The 14,719-nt window shown below is 57.7% G+C and overlaps 1 protein-coding gene across 3 annotated transcripts; it reads right to left on the reverse strand.

Annotated features, from left to right (window-relative positions):
- Nucleotides 1-6,568: 6,568 nt before the first annotated feature.
- On the reverse strand, nt 6,569-12,268 carry EN1 (engrailed homeobox 1). 3 transcript variants are annotated; one of them, XR_010611289.1, is made up of 3 exons: nt 11,605-12,268; nt 8,508-9,005; nt 6,569-6,816 (listed from the first exon to the last, which is right to left on the reverse strand). XR_010611289.1 is itself a non-coding variant. In XM_065672846.1 (2 exons), exons 1-2 carry the CDS (start codon nt 12,266-12,268, stop codon nt 8,689-8,691), a joined length of 981 nt encoding a protein of 326 aa, XP_065528918.1. In that variant the 3' UTR covers nt 8,156-8,688. The 3 variants fall into 3 exon arrangements, 1 of the variants encoding a protein (XP_065528918.1); XR_010611288.1 differs by lacking the exon at nt 6,569-6,816 and adding an exon at nt 7,355-7,398; XM_065672846.1 differs by lacking the exon at nt 6,569-6,816 and having other exon boundaries at nt 8,156-9,005.
- Nucleotides 12,269-14,719: the final 2,451 nt, after the last annotated feature.

The raw sequence follows: 14,719 nt of genomic DNA on the forward strand, positions 1-14,719 counted from the left end.
ATCTTTCACCTTTGCTACTGAACTCCCTGGGAAGTTGGAGCTTGCCCCTGCCCTACCATCAACCACACTGCATCTCAGACAGCTTACAGAGGCTCAGCATTCCCACCAGGCTCAGACTTCAGGTGGGAGGATTAGGTGCTTGGCAATATGAACTGTAATTGTGCCTTCACCTGGACACTCAGAAAGGTACAATATGCAAGGCAAAGAAGAATGCTCTTCTTTCTCCTGGCACTGCATCATGCCTGCAGCTTTTGCCAAGATTTGTCCTATCTACAGCAATATTCAAGCCACTAATCTATTGTTGTAGCTCAGGCTAAGCTGATGCTCATTTTTAAATTCAACCTCAGGAAAGCTGACAAATCCGCATTTGTGTGTCGTTTGTCTCTGCTTGCAATCTTGCACACATGCACCCTAGCACAGGGCAACTCCCCTGACCTCTGGCTGGTGGGGTTTTATTCCTGACAGGCTAGATGTGAATAAAATCATATGGAGCTGTGTTTTTACAGCTCAGCCTTCTGAGTCCCATCCTCCTGCCATTGAAATCAATGGCAAAACTCCCAACTTCACGAGTCATATCAGATTAGCTTTGTTCCACGGGCTGAAACAATCTAATAGATACCAGGTGTCCTCAATAGAGCCTGTGTGGTCTTACAAGTAAGTGGAACATATTTTAAAAAGTCAAATATGAAACATCTACATCACAGAACCTGTAATAACCCCAGACTGATACTGTTGTCTATGGAGGACATGATCAGTATCTGAAATGTGACTCAATATATATTTATATGATGCACCCTATAACAGATGTGTTCTGGGGCAAACTCAGTTGCATGTTAAACCACTACAGAAATGGATCCATATTTATGCTCATTTCCAGAAGAGAGTGTGGCCCTCATGTGTTTTTACTTAAGAAAAAGAGGGAAAAAAAAACCCTAAATTTATCCAAAATTCCACTTTAATTATATAACCTTGCATGTAAAAAAACCTATGGAAGTTAAAGGCTGCATGTGAAACCTCTAGGCTGCCACTCTAACATTTATCGCCCTTCATTTTCCAAGCTGCAAACTTCTACTGTGAAATTCCCTACCTGCTTTTCTACAGCCATGGAGCCCCACCAGCAACTCCAGTAGCATGGACTGGAGGAGATAACACAGTGCTACAAATGTCCAGACCTGGGCTGCATCAAGACATCCATCACTGTGCAGTGGGTGTAGCTGGAAGATCTGTAAGGAATTCCCTTGTTCTGCTTCCTGGTGTCTAGGTGGCCCAGGCGCATTGCCTGGCTCAGGCAAAACTCTCAATGCCTTGTTCTGCATCAGCATGAACAGAAATTGTGCTGCCCACTCCAGGGCCTGATCCTGATTCACAGCACCTGTAGACTGGGCCCTCAGAACAGCATCAGCTTGTTTTGCCCAAGGGAGGAACTGAGTTTCCAGCCCAAGACCTATCATACAAGTACAGCCAGGTCAATAACCTAGGAACACACAAATGGGGAATTCCCAGGGGAAAATTCAGCCCTTCCTGGAGAACAGCAACAAAAGATACTCATCATTTTTCTAATCCAATTCAAGGTCCTCAAATGTGGTAAGGTCTAGTCTGGTTCCTAGCCAGGGTGTCTCATTGGGCCAGTTTGCATGCAAGTCCTCCAGTCTTCTGCTCTATTCTTGTCCAGCTATGTCTTGGAGGCAGATTCCACTGATGCTCCTGACTACAAAGTTAGCCTAGGGCTCTTGTGACAGCACTAGCATCTGACGGATGGGGAGCTGCAGTCAGGAAACTTCAAAACTTTTTTCCCCCTCTTTCTGCTAGGGAAGCAGGAGCAAGCTTCATACTGAGCCTCCCTCTCCCATTCCAAGAACTGACTATTGTCTCCTATGGCATGTGCTTGTCCCAGCCTGGCTTAATGGGAAGCATCTTCTCAGCTGGGATCCACGTGTCGCTGCAGCAGCCCCGCAGGAGGAGACCACAGCAGTATCCAAGATGTAACAGACACTCCCAGGCAACGTTTTAGGCAGCAGAAGCTGCCCGATGGAAAGGGCAAAGTTGGCGGCCCTCTGCAGCAAAACTGCTGCTGGAGTCAGTGCCCAGCCCCTGGTACTGAAGCCAAAGGGTACAAATTTAATTATTTCTGTTTAAACCGGCACCAGGGCATCAGGAAAGCACCAAGCCCCATGAAAAGGGCATGATCCAATTAGTATTTAATTTTGTGTCTGAAAATCTAGTTTTATCTCTAGTCTTATCTTTTACCAGCCACTCTCCTTCACTGTAGAACAGTCTCCTTAAGAGGCTGAAATACTTGTCCTTTTCCAATAAATATCTTGCAAAGTATGTTCAAGGGTAGCTTATTTTAACATTCATCACATTTAACAAGACTTTTACCAGAGCAGAGAGAACGCGTAACTAATTGTTGGAAGATATGGTCAAGTTTATTGTGACGGGTAACTGTTGGGCAATTATGATTTATTTATTCAGAGGGAGATAAGGCATGCATTGTTCTCTGGGAAAGAAAAAAATAAGGCTGATCTTAATGTTATTTCCCATTCCTGCTTCAGCCTTTTCATAAACTGAGGAGACCCACCAAAGCACAATCCTCGTTGACTCCGTCCATTCAAAATGTGGGGGTTTAAGCTTAACCTCTCCCCATCCTGCCTCCTGGGCCAGGCGAAGCCATGCAGGGGCGTCTCCTCCTCCACCTAGTTCTTAAAAGGTTTGTTGTCATGAGGGACACCTGAGCTTGCCGGTGTCCCCAACAGGGTCGCCGAGCCTCGGTCCCCACCGGAGGACTGGGTGCCCAGCCGGAGCCACAGCGGGGAGCCAGCCGCCCCCCGGGGCGGGGGCAGGGGTAGGAGGTGGGGGCGTTTTAATCTGGCAATCAAAGAAAGACGGGCAGATAATGAAAGTGCCCCACTGCTGTCATCGTTCCTCCGGGCCCTGCGTTGCCCTAGCAAACGGAGATGCCGAGGAGCGGGCGGGGAGCGTCTCCGTCGACACCGGGAGGAGCGGGACGCACGGCTCGGCCCCGTGGCCAGGGAGGCCCTTTCCTACACCCCACGCACGCAAACATATCCCGGCCTGGGCAGCTGTTGGCGACGGCTGACGCTAGTGGGAGGTGGCCACCGTCCACCGATGCCAATGGGGGCCCCGAGCCGGCGCCCCGGGGTGCTGCCTGCACCTCTTTGACCGTCGCAGTCCGCTCTCTCTCCCCTAGCCCGTGCCGTGCCCGGGTGACCGATGCCGGGTGGCTCTGCCTGGCCCCGGGGAAGCCTGGGGCTTCGCTGACTGCGGAAAGCTCTTCCTACGTGCCGAGGGAGGTTCGGCTGCAGCCCCGAGGAGGAGCAGCGCCCCGCGGTACCCCGGCAGCGCCTGACGTCGGGGCTGCCTTCAGTTCTGCCGTGAGCTTACTGTTCCCGAGTCCGGCAGCTCCAGGCAGCCCAACCGAGGACGGGAAAGGAAGGAGGGGCAATAAAAAATCAAGAAAAGGTGCCCGGGCCCGCCTCTGCTCCCGCACTGCCCTGGCGTGGCGGTTCCTTGCCGTGCTCCGCCAAGTCCCTCAGCAGCAGCCTGCCTGGGGCAGAACGGAGCTGCCACCACTGTGTGCTCCCAAGAGCCCCTCGGAGCCCCCCACGACCATTACGGCATCGCCCTGGCCACGGGCCGCAGCGGGTTCGGCTCGCCAGCCCCTTGCCCCTTACCCCTCTACCCGTCCGGTCCCGTCCCGTACCCCCCCCCCGACAGCTGTGCTGCTGCCGTAGCTAACAAAAGTTTTTATTCTCATCCTCGTTATCTCCAAACTGGCAAAGTGACCAAGAACAAACAAAAAACTTTTTTTAATGTAAGGGTTGCTCACCTGGTGCGGTAAAGGTCAGTTCTCAGAGAAAAGGACTTCCACTTCCAGCAAAGTCTGGTTTCCCGACTTACTCAACCGGAAGAAAGAGCTCCATTAGCTATTTTACATACACTCTTCTAAATCTGTTTCAAAGGCATTTCATGTAGGGTATACAGATGCACCTTGCGCTGCTGTCAACACCCAGCCCGAGGCTGGGGCTCTGGCGCTACGTGTCTAACTCCCCCACAGAGGAACAAGTAGCAGATTTTTTTTTTAACTCAAAATTTATAACCCTTTTCACCAAATTTCAGCCCTTTGCCACTCGGCAAAGCTTTTTCCAAACGGTTTTGGATTTAATCGGAAACCATTTGAGTTGTGTTTTGATCCGACCGCTGCTTTGCCTTCATTTGTTGTAAGACAAAATAAAAGTAAAATCGAACCGGTTTCACCGACAAGAAGCCGGAGCCCGGGGTTTGAGGTGCGCTCAGGGCCGCACCCCCGTTGCCAGGACCCTCCCAGGGAGTGGCAGAAAGGGGTGAGCTCCCCTCCGGGACCTCCTGCCGCCGATCCCCCGGGATCCCGCCGGCGGCTTCGGAGGAGGCTCGACGGTTCGAGGTGGGGGGTGCAGCTGGGGCAAGGCCGGTCCCTACAGCCCCCCACCCCCCGCCCCGACTCCGGACAAATACCACCGCCTCTTTGGAGAGCAGAGCTCCTACCTCAGCCTAGTCACTGGTTAGTGCTCCCTCGGACCTGACTCGACGGGGCAGGAGAGGTGCAATGCTTGGCAATAGGCAATATTCACTGTAAACCACTGTGATGTTCAACCGCTTAATTCCGGCGTGGCCTTGGGCACCGCAGGGGGGTACAGAGGGAGCCAGGGGTTGGGGCCGGGCCCCTGAGGCCCCCCCTGGGGCCGCCATTCGGTTGCCAGCGCCTTTCGGTGGGACGGGCGCGGCACTCGGTGCACAGGGGAGCGCACCCCGCCCCGGCTGGGGCTGAGGCGAGGGCCCCCCGCACCCACAGTGCTTCGAGCAGAGGGGAGGGAAGTGGAGCCCTCTTGTAAAGCTCCCAGCCGTCGGAGCCCGCAAGATAAACATCATTAGAAATCATTGTAATTGGGATTGTGAAATCTGACCTCTGACCCGCCGGGCTACGTGTCACAACCGTGTCTGCTTTGATTCCTCGAAAGGCGGCACAAAGGAACAAGCTCCGTGACAGGAGGCAGCGGGATCTGCGCCCCGGCCCGAGAGGACCGACGGGGGGGACACGCGTGGCCTCCTCCTTCTTCACCGAGCCTCATTTGCATATGCAAAGCAGCAGGCTGCCGAGCAGCCCCTCCCGGGGAGTGGTCGTCGGCCCGGGGCCGGGGTTCTGGAAGCGGTTGTACCCTGCTCTCCGGGTGCTTTGGAGGGAGAAATGAGCGGAGGAAGGAGGGCAGGGGGTCGTCTGTTGGGTGAGATTCACACCCCACAAACGTGCTGCTGCCTCGGGAATCGGGGGAGGGGGAAGGGAGAAGGGGAACTGACCCCCCTGACAAGAAGGGAGGGGGAGTTACCGCTTCTCCTCCAGGGCTTTTCCGCCTAGATTGTGGATCCCCCTCCCAAAGCTGGGGCTCCCTTGTCCCATCCGCCCCGTCCAGTCCCCAGCTATCTGGCCTGTGGCCCGGTGCGTGTCCCACACCTCCCTGCTCTGCTCCGCTCACACCTGGTTCCGCTCTACCGGGAAGGTGCTGCGGCTCCTGCTTTTACTTCTGAGGTCCTTGCGGTCCACCGCGGGGCTGGTGCTGAGCCAGGGGCGAGGGCCCCCACGACTACCGGCCGAAGGGCATCCCCCGCGGGGCTGCGTGCTTCGGCAATCCACGGGGGACTGAGGCCTCTCAGGGAGCCAGCGAGAGCAGACCTTGACCACGCTCGCCTATGCCAGTCCCCTCATATTCCCCGCTCAGCTGCTCTCGCCGAGAAATCCTAAAAGCGTAATTACATTTAAACCCCTGATTTGTTTCAATAATCCTCTTTAGGCTCCCCTTAATCTGCCCTGTATTTCTCCCGTCGTCTTTATTCCCGACTTGTCCGCCTCAGCTGAGCTTGGCCCGGACACCCCGAGCCTGAGGAACCCCCTTTTCATTCCCTCTTCTTCCGGAGCCCCCCATCCTCAGGGCGGTCCTCGCGCTCGGCAGCCTGTCCCTGGCTGAGGTAGGTAGCGGGCCAGAGGCCCTATCTGCGGGAGGGGGAAGGCGGGGGCCTGACAGCCCCGCTCGGCCCAGCTCCGAAAGCCAGCCCGAGCATCACCCGTGTCCCACAGGCAGGTGTGTTGTCGCCTCTGCATGGCCCGGCAGGGAACATTCTCGGGGAGTGTCGTTACCCGATTTTTAAGAAGAATTTACTTTTTTTCGCCTGTACAGCTCCGGGGGACTGCCAGGAGGAGTGCATATGAGAAGGCAGAGAATTGAACTGAGATTGTAGCGGGGCGGGGGGATGACTGATCTGCGTTCCCTCAACAGCAGGAAGGGAAGGGGGACGGGGACGTGTGTTTGAACGCACACCCCGAAACCTGTAGCTTTCCCCGCCGGGAAGGACCACTTCCACCCCGAGCTCTTGCTTTGAAGGACTGGTTGTTTTCCTCGGTGAGGAAAATTTAAATTCATGTTTCAAACCCAAGAGAAAAAAAAAAAAAAAAAAAAAAAAGAAGAGGGAGAAAGAAATGCAGAACTTTAGATGGCGCTGTACAACATTTATTTAAGCCCTCCAAGTATTCCCGGCTGCTCGGCCTGCAGAGAGGAGCACAGGCCTCTGCGGGAGAGGAGGGCTGAGCTGGGCGGGGATGCGTGGGGATGCGCTGGAGGGGGATGCGCTGCGGTGGTATGGGGTGAGATGGCGTTGAGTAGGGGTTCTGCTCAGCTGGCAGCAAGTGAGGAGGGCAGCGGGCTCTTGCCAGGCACGGCAGCCCCGTCCTGCGCCTCCATTCTCGGTCGGTGTCAACTGACGGCAGCCCTAAGGAGAAACAGTCAAAAAGCAGAAAAATGAGAGGCCATCTCTGTCCCCTTATCCTCCACCAAACAGAAAAAACCCAGTGCCTAAGACGGGGCGAGGAGGGGCGAAGCTGCAGATTTGATGGGAGCTGCAGGATGTGCCGGCCGCGGGTGCTGCTGCTCGCCCAGCTCCGCGCCCCAGCCCACCCTGTCCCTCTCCCCCGGGGCATGGCCTCGACTTCGCCCCGTCCTCCAGAAGTGGTGCCGAATAAGGCGTACCTCCTCTAGCTCTGTCTTCTTCTACCCTCCGCCCCGCCGGCTGCGGCTCCCGGGAAGGAGTTCAGAGAAGGAGAAAGAAAAAGAAGGGAGAATAAAACCCGACAGACAGCCCCGTCGGGCGCCCGGCGGCTCTCCGCTCTCCCCGGCGCCCGGCTTCTGTAGGGGCCGAGAGAAGCGGACCCCCAACTCCTGCGGCTCCGCGGAGCTCCATGCAAAGCACGCGTGGCCTTAAGGCCCGCTCACGGCGGCCCTCGACGGCTCGAGGACAAAGCCACGGGCTTGTCGGTGTCCCGGCCAGGCAGAGCAGGACCGTCCGCGAATTTACCTGGTGCGGGTACAAAAGCAGAGCAGTGGCCGCAGCTGGGAGTCCCCCCGCGCCGCCGGCCCTCCGCCACCCCGCGCTTCCCACGGGCAAAAGTGAGCCCGAGCACCGCTCCGATGGGGGAGCGGTGGTTAGCGGCGGGGAGCGGGAGCGCTCCCGGGCAGCGGTGGCGAAGCGCCCGCTGCCGAGCGGCAATGGCTCCCGCAGCGTATCCTCTCCCCGCCGCGGCTCTGCCCTACCCGGGGAAATATCCTCGCTGGAAACTCAGTCGGGGAGCAGACAGACACCCCTCGCTGCGAGGCAAGGAGCTTCCAGGCGAGTAAATCCCTTTTCATCGTATCCCGGAGTTCTAACCGTCCAGACAGAGTCAGGTTTGGGTTTTTTTTTCCTGCAGGAGCTGGTGATACATTATTACCATTATCACGGGGCGGTTTTTATTTCTTGTTAAAAAGGGAGATGCGGGAGGCGAGGCAGGATCGCAACAGCAAACGAGAATTCATTTTTTAAGAAGGTAGGAAAATAAAAATATTAAAAAAAAATCGAAGTTCTCAAGGTTTTAAGCAAAGGATGAGCGGTTTAAAAATTGCCGCACTGTTCTATCGAAAACAAAACCTAAACATGCCTCTGCAATGGCACTATAGACACAGCGTATCGTGTGTGTATATATATATTGTTTTTATATGTATATATATATATATATACACAGACGTCCATACACTAAAACAAAGAACTACAGCCACTCTGGATCCTGAACACAGTCTACACTTTATTTCAGACTACAGATTTCTGAACATAATAAAATCTTTGGCTTGTAGCGGCGGGTTCAGTCTCGCAGTCTGTGGATCAGAACATTTCTTTTTTCTCCTCAGGAAAAAAACCCAAAAGACAGAAATTCACACAGGCACACAAAAGAAATGAGATCAAACGAAAGATGGGAAAAGGCGGACAATTGCTGTAAAACAAGAGCGACGGACACCGAGAGAAAAAAACAAAAATTAAAAAAAGGAAAGCAAACAAAACGAACAAACAAACAAAAGAGGGGGAAGAAGAGAAAGAGAGAAGGGGAGAGAGAAACTGTCCAGCAAATAGAGATCGCTACACATATTTCTTACCTGAAATTAAATATATACAAGGTCATATGCTGTTTGGCTATATAGAGATTTTTTTTTAAGTGTTCATATTTTTTTCGTGATTGGAGTCCTTATACTATGGATAGACAATAGATCTGCTTTTAAATAACACCTGTCCGCCTCCCGGCCGGCGGGCCGGCACCGCGGCGCAGGGCTGGGGGGGTCATTCGCTCTCCTCTTTGTCCTGCACGGTAGTGGTGGAGTGGTTGTAGAGTCCCTGGGCCATGAGGTGCAGCGCCAGTCCGTTCTTGATGCCCGTCGCTTTCTTGATCTTAGCTCGTTTGTTCTGGAACCAGATCTTGATCTGGGACTCGTTGAGGCTGAGCTCCTGGGCCAGACTCTGCCGCCGCTGCTCTGTGATGTACCGGTTCGCCTGGAACTCCGCCTTCAGCCGCTGTAGCTGCTCGGCTGTGAACGCCGTCCGCGGCCGCTTGTCCTCCTTCTCCGTTTTCTTCTTCTTAAGCTTCCTGGTGCGAGGGCCTGCGGGCAGGGTATACACATGCCGCTGGGCAGGGCCGCGCCGCCGAGCGACCGACCGACCGCCGCCCCCCCCCCCCCCCCCCCACTGCCGGCCGCCGGAAAAATGGCCGACGGCAAATTTGTGCCGGTCCCGTGTATCCCGTCCTCCCCATACCCCTAATCCCGGGACCGCAGCCCCAGTACAGAGAGAAGGATGGGGAAGGAAAGGGCAGGCCGGGGCCGAGAGCGCCGCACCAACCGCGTACCCGGTACCTGCAGTGCTCCTATCGCCCCCCGCCCCGACACACGTCGGGGAGCCGCTCCGCCCGCCTCGCCAGGACGAGCCGCGCTCCCCTGTACGGCCGGACACCGGAGTTCGCCGGCGGGGCAGCGGCTCCTCCGGGCAGCGCAGGGGGCGAGGGCCCAGCAAGCCGGCACCGCGGAGCTGCCGGGAGCAGCAGCTTGGCCGGGGGCTGCGCCAGTCTCTTTGCAGGGGGGGCAACAACCCCCACCGCATGGGCGGCCCAGTCCCGGGGGAGCCTTCTCCGCCACCATTCCCAAGTCCAGCAGATGCCCGGTCCCTGCTCTCCAGCGGCCGATCTTTGCCGAGGAGCCCCGGCCCCGCCTGCGACTCCCTCCACGAACCTCAGTCTAAAGCAGTGCCACCCCCGCCCCAGGCCTGGATGGGGCCATGCGAAGTGTCACAGAGCTCGCCGGGAAGCAGCCCGGCTCCGGGCCACATTCTGATGGCAGTGCCCGGCCGGAGGAGGGGAGTACCCCAGTTCCTCTGCACGCCAACCCGGCCCGGGGGGAGCAGAAAGGGGATGGAGCCCTGAAGAGAAGGACAGAATGATCTACAAAAATCCCCCGACAGCTGCCTGGCTCGGCGGGCGGTCCCGGGTCCTCAGCCCCCCGCCAGCAGCAGCCGCAGCCGGCAAGGCCTCCTGGCCGCCGAGTAGGCCGAAAGCTTCTCTCCTCCTCTCCCGGCTCAGCCCGTCCCCAGGAGGGGAGTTCCCCACCTCTCGGCGGCGTCTGCTGGCAGGGAGAGGGAAGGGGCCCGGCGGGATGCTCCCGAGCTTGGCCGGCGGAGGGGCAGGGGATGCGGGGAGGGATTCGTTGTGCTCCGGTACCTTGCAGCCGGGTGCCGGCGCCTCCGACTACTGAAGCCCGCTCTCCCCGAAGCCGGGAGAAGCGGCCGGGACCAGCGGACAGCTCTGAGCACAACAAAGAGGGCGACCGGGCAAAGCCGAGCCGCACCAGCCTGCCCTCGCCCTTCTCCTCTCCGGGCCGGGGCAAGAAGAAAGCTTCAAGGAGGATACGGAGGAATAATCCTATGCCCGAAGAAAGGGAAGGAAAGGAAACGAAGGCGCAAGTGCAAAACGCCTGGCGCACGGAGGCCCTGGGAATCTGTAGCAAAACACCCGTGGCCGGGCCGGCCGGGAGCGACGGCCACGCTGTCTGACAGCTCTATCACTCCATCAATCACACGAGTCAATCAAAGTGGCTTTTCTGAGTTTCAAGTCGCTGGACGTGTCAATAACGGGGGATGGAGATAGCTCGGCCGAAAGCGCCGCATTGACTGCAAACAGGGAGCCACAAAGACGGGCTGGGGCCGGCCATAGCCGCCTTCTCCGCGTCCCGGAACGACCCCGGGAAGCCGGCCCCGTGTCCCTGGCGGGGCACAGTGGAGCCGAACCCGGCCCCGGTTAGCGGATCTCTGGCTGTTGGCCTCAGGAGTCAAGCGGGAGCCCTCTCTCCTCGCTCTCCGCTTCTTTCAAAAATAAAAAAAATAAAAAAAAATTAGAAACAGAAACTAACGGTGATGAAATAAGGGGCTGCCGGGGCATCTGGGGGAGTTTAAAGTGCCTTGAAGGGGTGACAGAACGGGCTGAGGCCGGAGAGCCGGGTCAGACGGCTCCCACCGGGGCAGCCCCACGCAGAGCCACGTCCCCTTCCCCGAGAGCCGGGCCTCATACCACGGCTGGGAGCACCGGCTCCCGCGGCAAAGCGCGGCCTAAGGGCCTCAGCCTCGTTGCAGAAGGCCCGGTAAACAGCCTCTCCGCCACCTTCCTAAAAAAAAAAGCCCACTAAATCTTTTTCTTCTCCTTCTGAACAAACAGCCCTCAGCACGCACCTCCAGCAGCCGCTCAACATGGGGCTCAGGACTCCCCCCCGCCACCACCCCTGAAAGGCCACTAGCACCCAGGAAAAAAATAAAAGGGGACAAAAAGCCCCCAGACACGGAAGCAGCCGAATCCGCGGCCGTTTTTCGCAGCGCTCCCGCCACACGCCGCCGCGCTGCGGAACACCCCGGGCTGCGGGGTTGAAGGGGTCGCTCCCCGCCGGGTCTCCGCATGAAAACGCGGCCGAATCGGAGCCCCGGCGTCACATTCAAATTTGGGAGATTCGGGGGAGGAAGGAGGGGTGGTTGGGGGGAGCACGGGGGACGCGTTTCCTCTCTCCCCGGGTGACCCAAGACCATCCCCCCTCCCCGCGCCGCCCCACGCGAGGTCTTTAGCAGGCCGGGAGCCAAAGCAAAGGGAAGAGGGAAGGGGGGGGGGGGGGGACGGACGACCTTGTCACGATTTTAACAGCTCCCAGATGCGCCGCGGTTCCTTACCCGAGGACGGTCTGTCTGAATACCTAGTGCAGTAGACCCAGGCCGGCCACACCAGCGGCTGTTGCGAGTCGGGCTTTATAACAGGTCCTCCATTATTAGAGCCCATGAGGAGGATGGCGGGGCTGCCGTGCTCCCCGTACTTCGCCGGGTGAGTCTCGCCCGCGTCAGCGGGGGGCTTGACCGTCCCCGACGCCGCCGCCGCCGCCGCCGCTGTCGCCGCGGCGGGGCTGGCTTTGGCGGCGGCTGGCGGCGGCGGCGGCGCGGGGCCGTCAGGACGGCAGTTCGAGTCCGGGCAGAGGAGGGAGGGCGGGTTGGGCGGCCGGGCCAGCAGCGGGTTGACGTTTTCTCTACCTGAGCTCTGCCCCCGGTCTCCGTCCCGCTCCCGACTGCCTCCTCCGCCGCCGGCCGGCGCGGGCGGCTCCTTCTTGCAGCCGAAGTCCGGCCTCAGGATGTTGTCGATGAAGAAGTTGGTGGTTCGGTGGGGCGGCGGTGGGGGTGGCGGCGGGTGGCGGCGACGGGGCAGGGGCAGGGGGCAGGGCGCGGCGGGGGAGGCGGGCGCGGGGCTCGGGGACACGGGTACGCTCTCGCCATCGCTGCCGCTGCCGCTGCTCGCCGGGCCAGGCGCCGCTTCTCGGTGGCCGTGCCCCTCCGGCGGCTCTTCCATGCTCAGCCCCCGCCACGGAGCTCGCTGCCTCCTTTCCCCCCCACCCACCCGCTTTACACCCACCCCACTTTGCCGGTGGGTGGCGGGGTGGAAAAGGGGGAGGAAAAATCTAAGAAAAAATATCTATTAAAAAGAAAAAATGAGGGGGAGAAAAAGGAAAAAAAGAAAAAAAAAAAAAGAAAAAAGAATAAAATCCACTTGTTGGGCTGGAGCTGAGATATTTTTTCTCCCCCTTGCACGGATGGATCCAAAACCGGGGAGACACTCGAGAGCTTCTCTCCCCCTTCTCCCGATCAGCTTATATTTCCATCAAAAAAAAAAAAAAAAAAAAAAGTGAAAAAAGAAACCCCCCCACACTGACCCCAAAAAAGTGCGTGGCGGCGGCTCCGCTCGGGCCCCCAAAAACCCGCCCCAACAAAAGCCGTCAAAATCTGCCCATCGCCCCGCCGCCGCGGCTGCTCCGCGCTCCCCGCTGTCACGCTCCGCTCTGCCCACGCCGCGGCTGCCGGGGCCCGTCCCTGCCAGCGCGGTGCTGCCCGCCGACCGGGCCGGGATATTAGTAATTAATTTTTTATATATATATTTTTTCCTTTTTTTTTTTTTTGGTGATGGTTTGGGGTTTTTTTTGCCTTGAAAAAAAAATTAAATTAAAAAAAAAAAAAAAAGCCCAAATCTCTGACAGCTCCGGTCCGTGCAACAAACTCTCCCTAAAAAATCCCTCAGCCACACTTTTTTCACTCGCACCGGAAGCACGTGAGGCGGCCCCGCACGTGGGGGCGGCCAATGGCGCGCCGCCGCCGCCGCTGACACCCCGCGCAGCCGCCAATGGGTGCCCGCCGGGCCGCCGCGATAAATACCGCGTGGGGACGGACCGGACGGGACGGGACAGGGCGCGACGGGGCGGAGGCACCGGCACCGAGCCCCGCCGACACGGGTGTACAGGCACCCCCCAACCCCCGCCCAGCCCCGTAAACAACTTCTTCCAGCCGCGTCGTGTCTTGCGCTGGAGTTGGTCATCGGCCGCTTCCCTATTGCCCCCCCCTAATAATAACCCCCCTGAAAACTCTGGGTCCTGTTTTCGTCTTTTGCGTTTCTTTTTCTACTCCCCCGCAGCCGGGTTTGGCAGCGAGGAGAGGTGGCGAGCGCGGTGAGGGTTGCGAGGCATCAAAACTTCTTTTTGAGGAATGAAAATTATTATTAATAGTAGTAGTAATAGTCATAATAATAAATAAAAGTAGGAGCCGCTGCCGGGGTGAGCTGGGCTTGCAGCTGCAGCCTCTCGACTGGTTTGTTCTTTTACTGGGATTTTGGGTTGTCTTTTTTTCATTCTTTGGAGTATGAAGCAAATTAGCTGCCAGCTCACAGCTCAATTCCTATCATGTTTCCTCATCTGCTTTTTGATGTTCGTTTGTTTGGGTTCGGTTTGCTGCTTTATTTTTCTTTTCATGTTTTCTTGTTTCTTTGTTTTGTTTCGCTTGTTTGGGTTTTTTGTTGTTGTTGTTGGGGGTTTTTGTTGTGGTGGGGGGTTTTTTGTTGGGTTTTTGTTTTGTTTTTTCGTGGTTTTTTTTTTTTTTCCTGTATGTTTCTGGGGCGTAGGATTTGGTGGGTTTTTTTGTATTTGTTTTGGGGGCTTTTTTGCCCAGCAGAGAGTGAGCGCCTCGGCTCACCTGTAGAGCCAGAAGGGAAATTTGACGGATTTTAGAAGCTAGAATCAAAAAGCCACTCTTTGGGGACTGATGAAGCATTTATAGAAAATAATTTGCAGAAAAGAAAAAGTATAAATGTCCTGAGCCCAGTTTGGATTTTGCTGGACTGCCAGGGCCGAGCTCGGCGCCACAGGAAGGGCAGCTCTGCCGCCGCCGGTGCCTCCAAACCGGCTGCTCCCTGCGCGGAGGTTCTGCTGCCCCGGAGAGGGAAAGTGTCGGTGTCCCCACGAACGGACAAGAGGGGGTGTGGCTCCCACGACATCTCATGTTTTACACGACAGCGTGTCCCGACGGGCCGGGGGCCCCGAGGCCCGGTCGCTTCCCGAAAGACCGCAGACACCTGCTCCGGGCCGGAGACGCTCCCCGGCCCGCGGCTGCTTCCCGGGTGTGCGGGAACAGCAATTCCCGGCGTTTTCTCCTCCTGACGTAACAATCCCCATCTTCACCCCCTCCTCAAAACGGCGGCCGGGCAGCAGGGTTGAGGAGGCCGCGGTGTCCCGCGCTCTGCTCCGCGCTGCTCCGTGCCCTTCCGTGGGCCGGTCCGCGTCACTTGCCGCCGCCTGTGTATTCTATATGTGCACGAGTGCGTGCTCAACCCCCCCATACCATCATGTGCCTGCGTCCCGGCGCTCCCCGGCGGGCTGAGACGCAGTGCCGCCGGCGGCCGGTCCCCTCCTAGCCCCGCCGGCCCGGCCCGGCTCTTCCTTCCTCGGGAGCCGCTTGGGAAGTGGCCCTGCCCGGGGTT

Source organism: Lathamus discolor, chromosome 3 (assembly GCF_037157495.1).
Source record: "Lathamus discolor isolate bLatDis1 chromosome 3, bLatDis1.hap1, whole genome shotgun sequence".
NCBI lineage: Eukaryota > Metazoa > Chordata > Aves > Psittaciformes > Psittacidae > Lathamus > Lathamus discolor.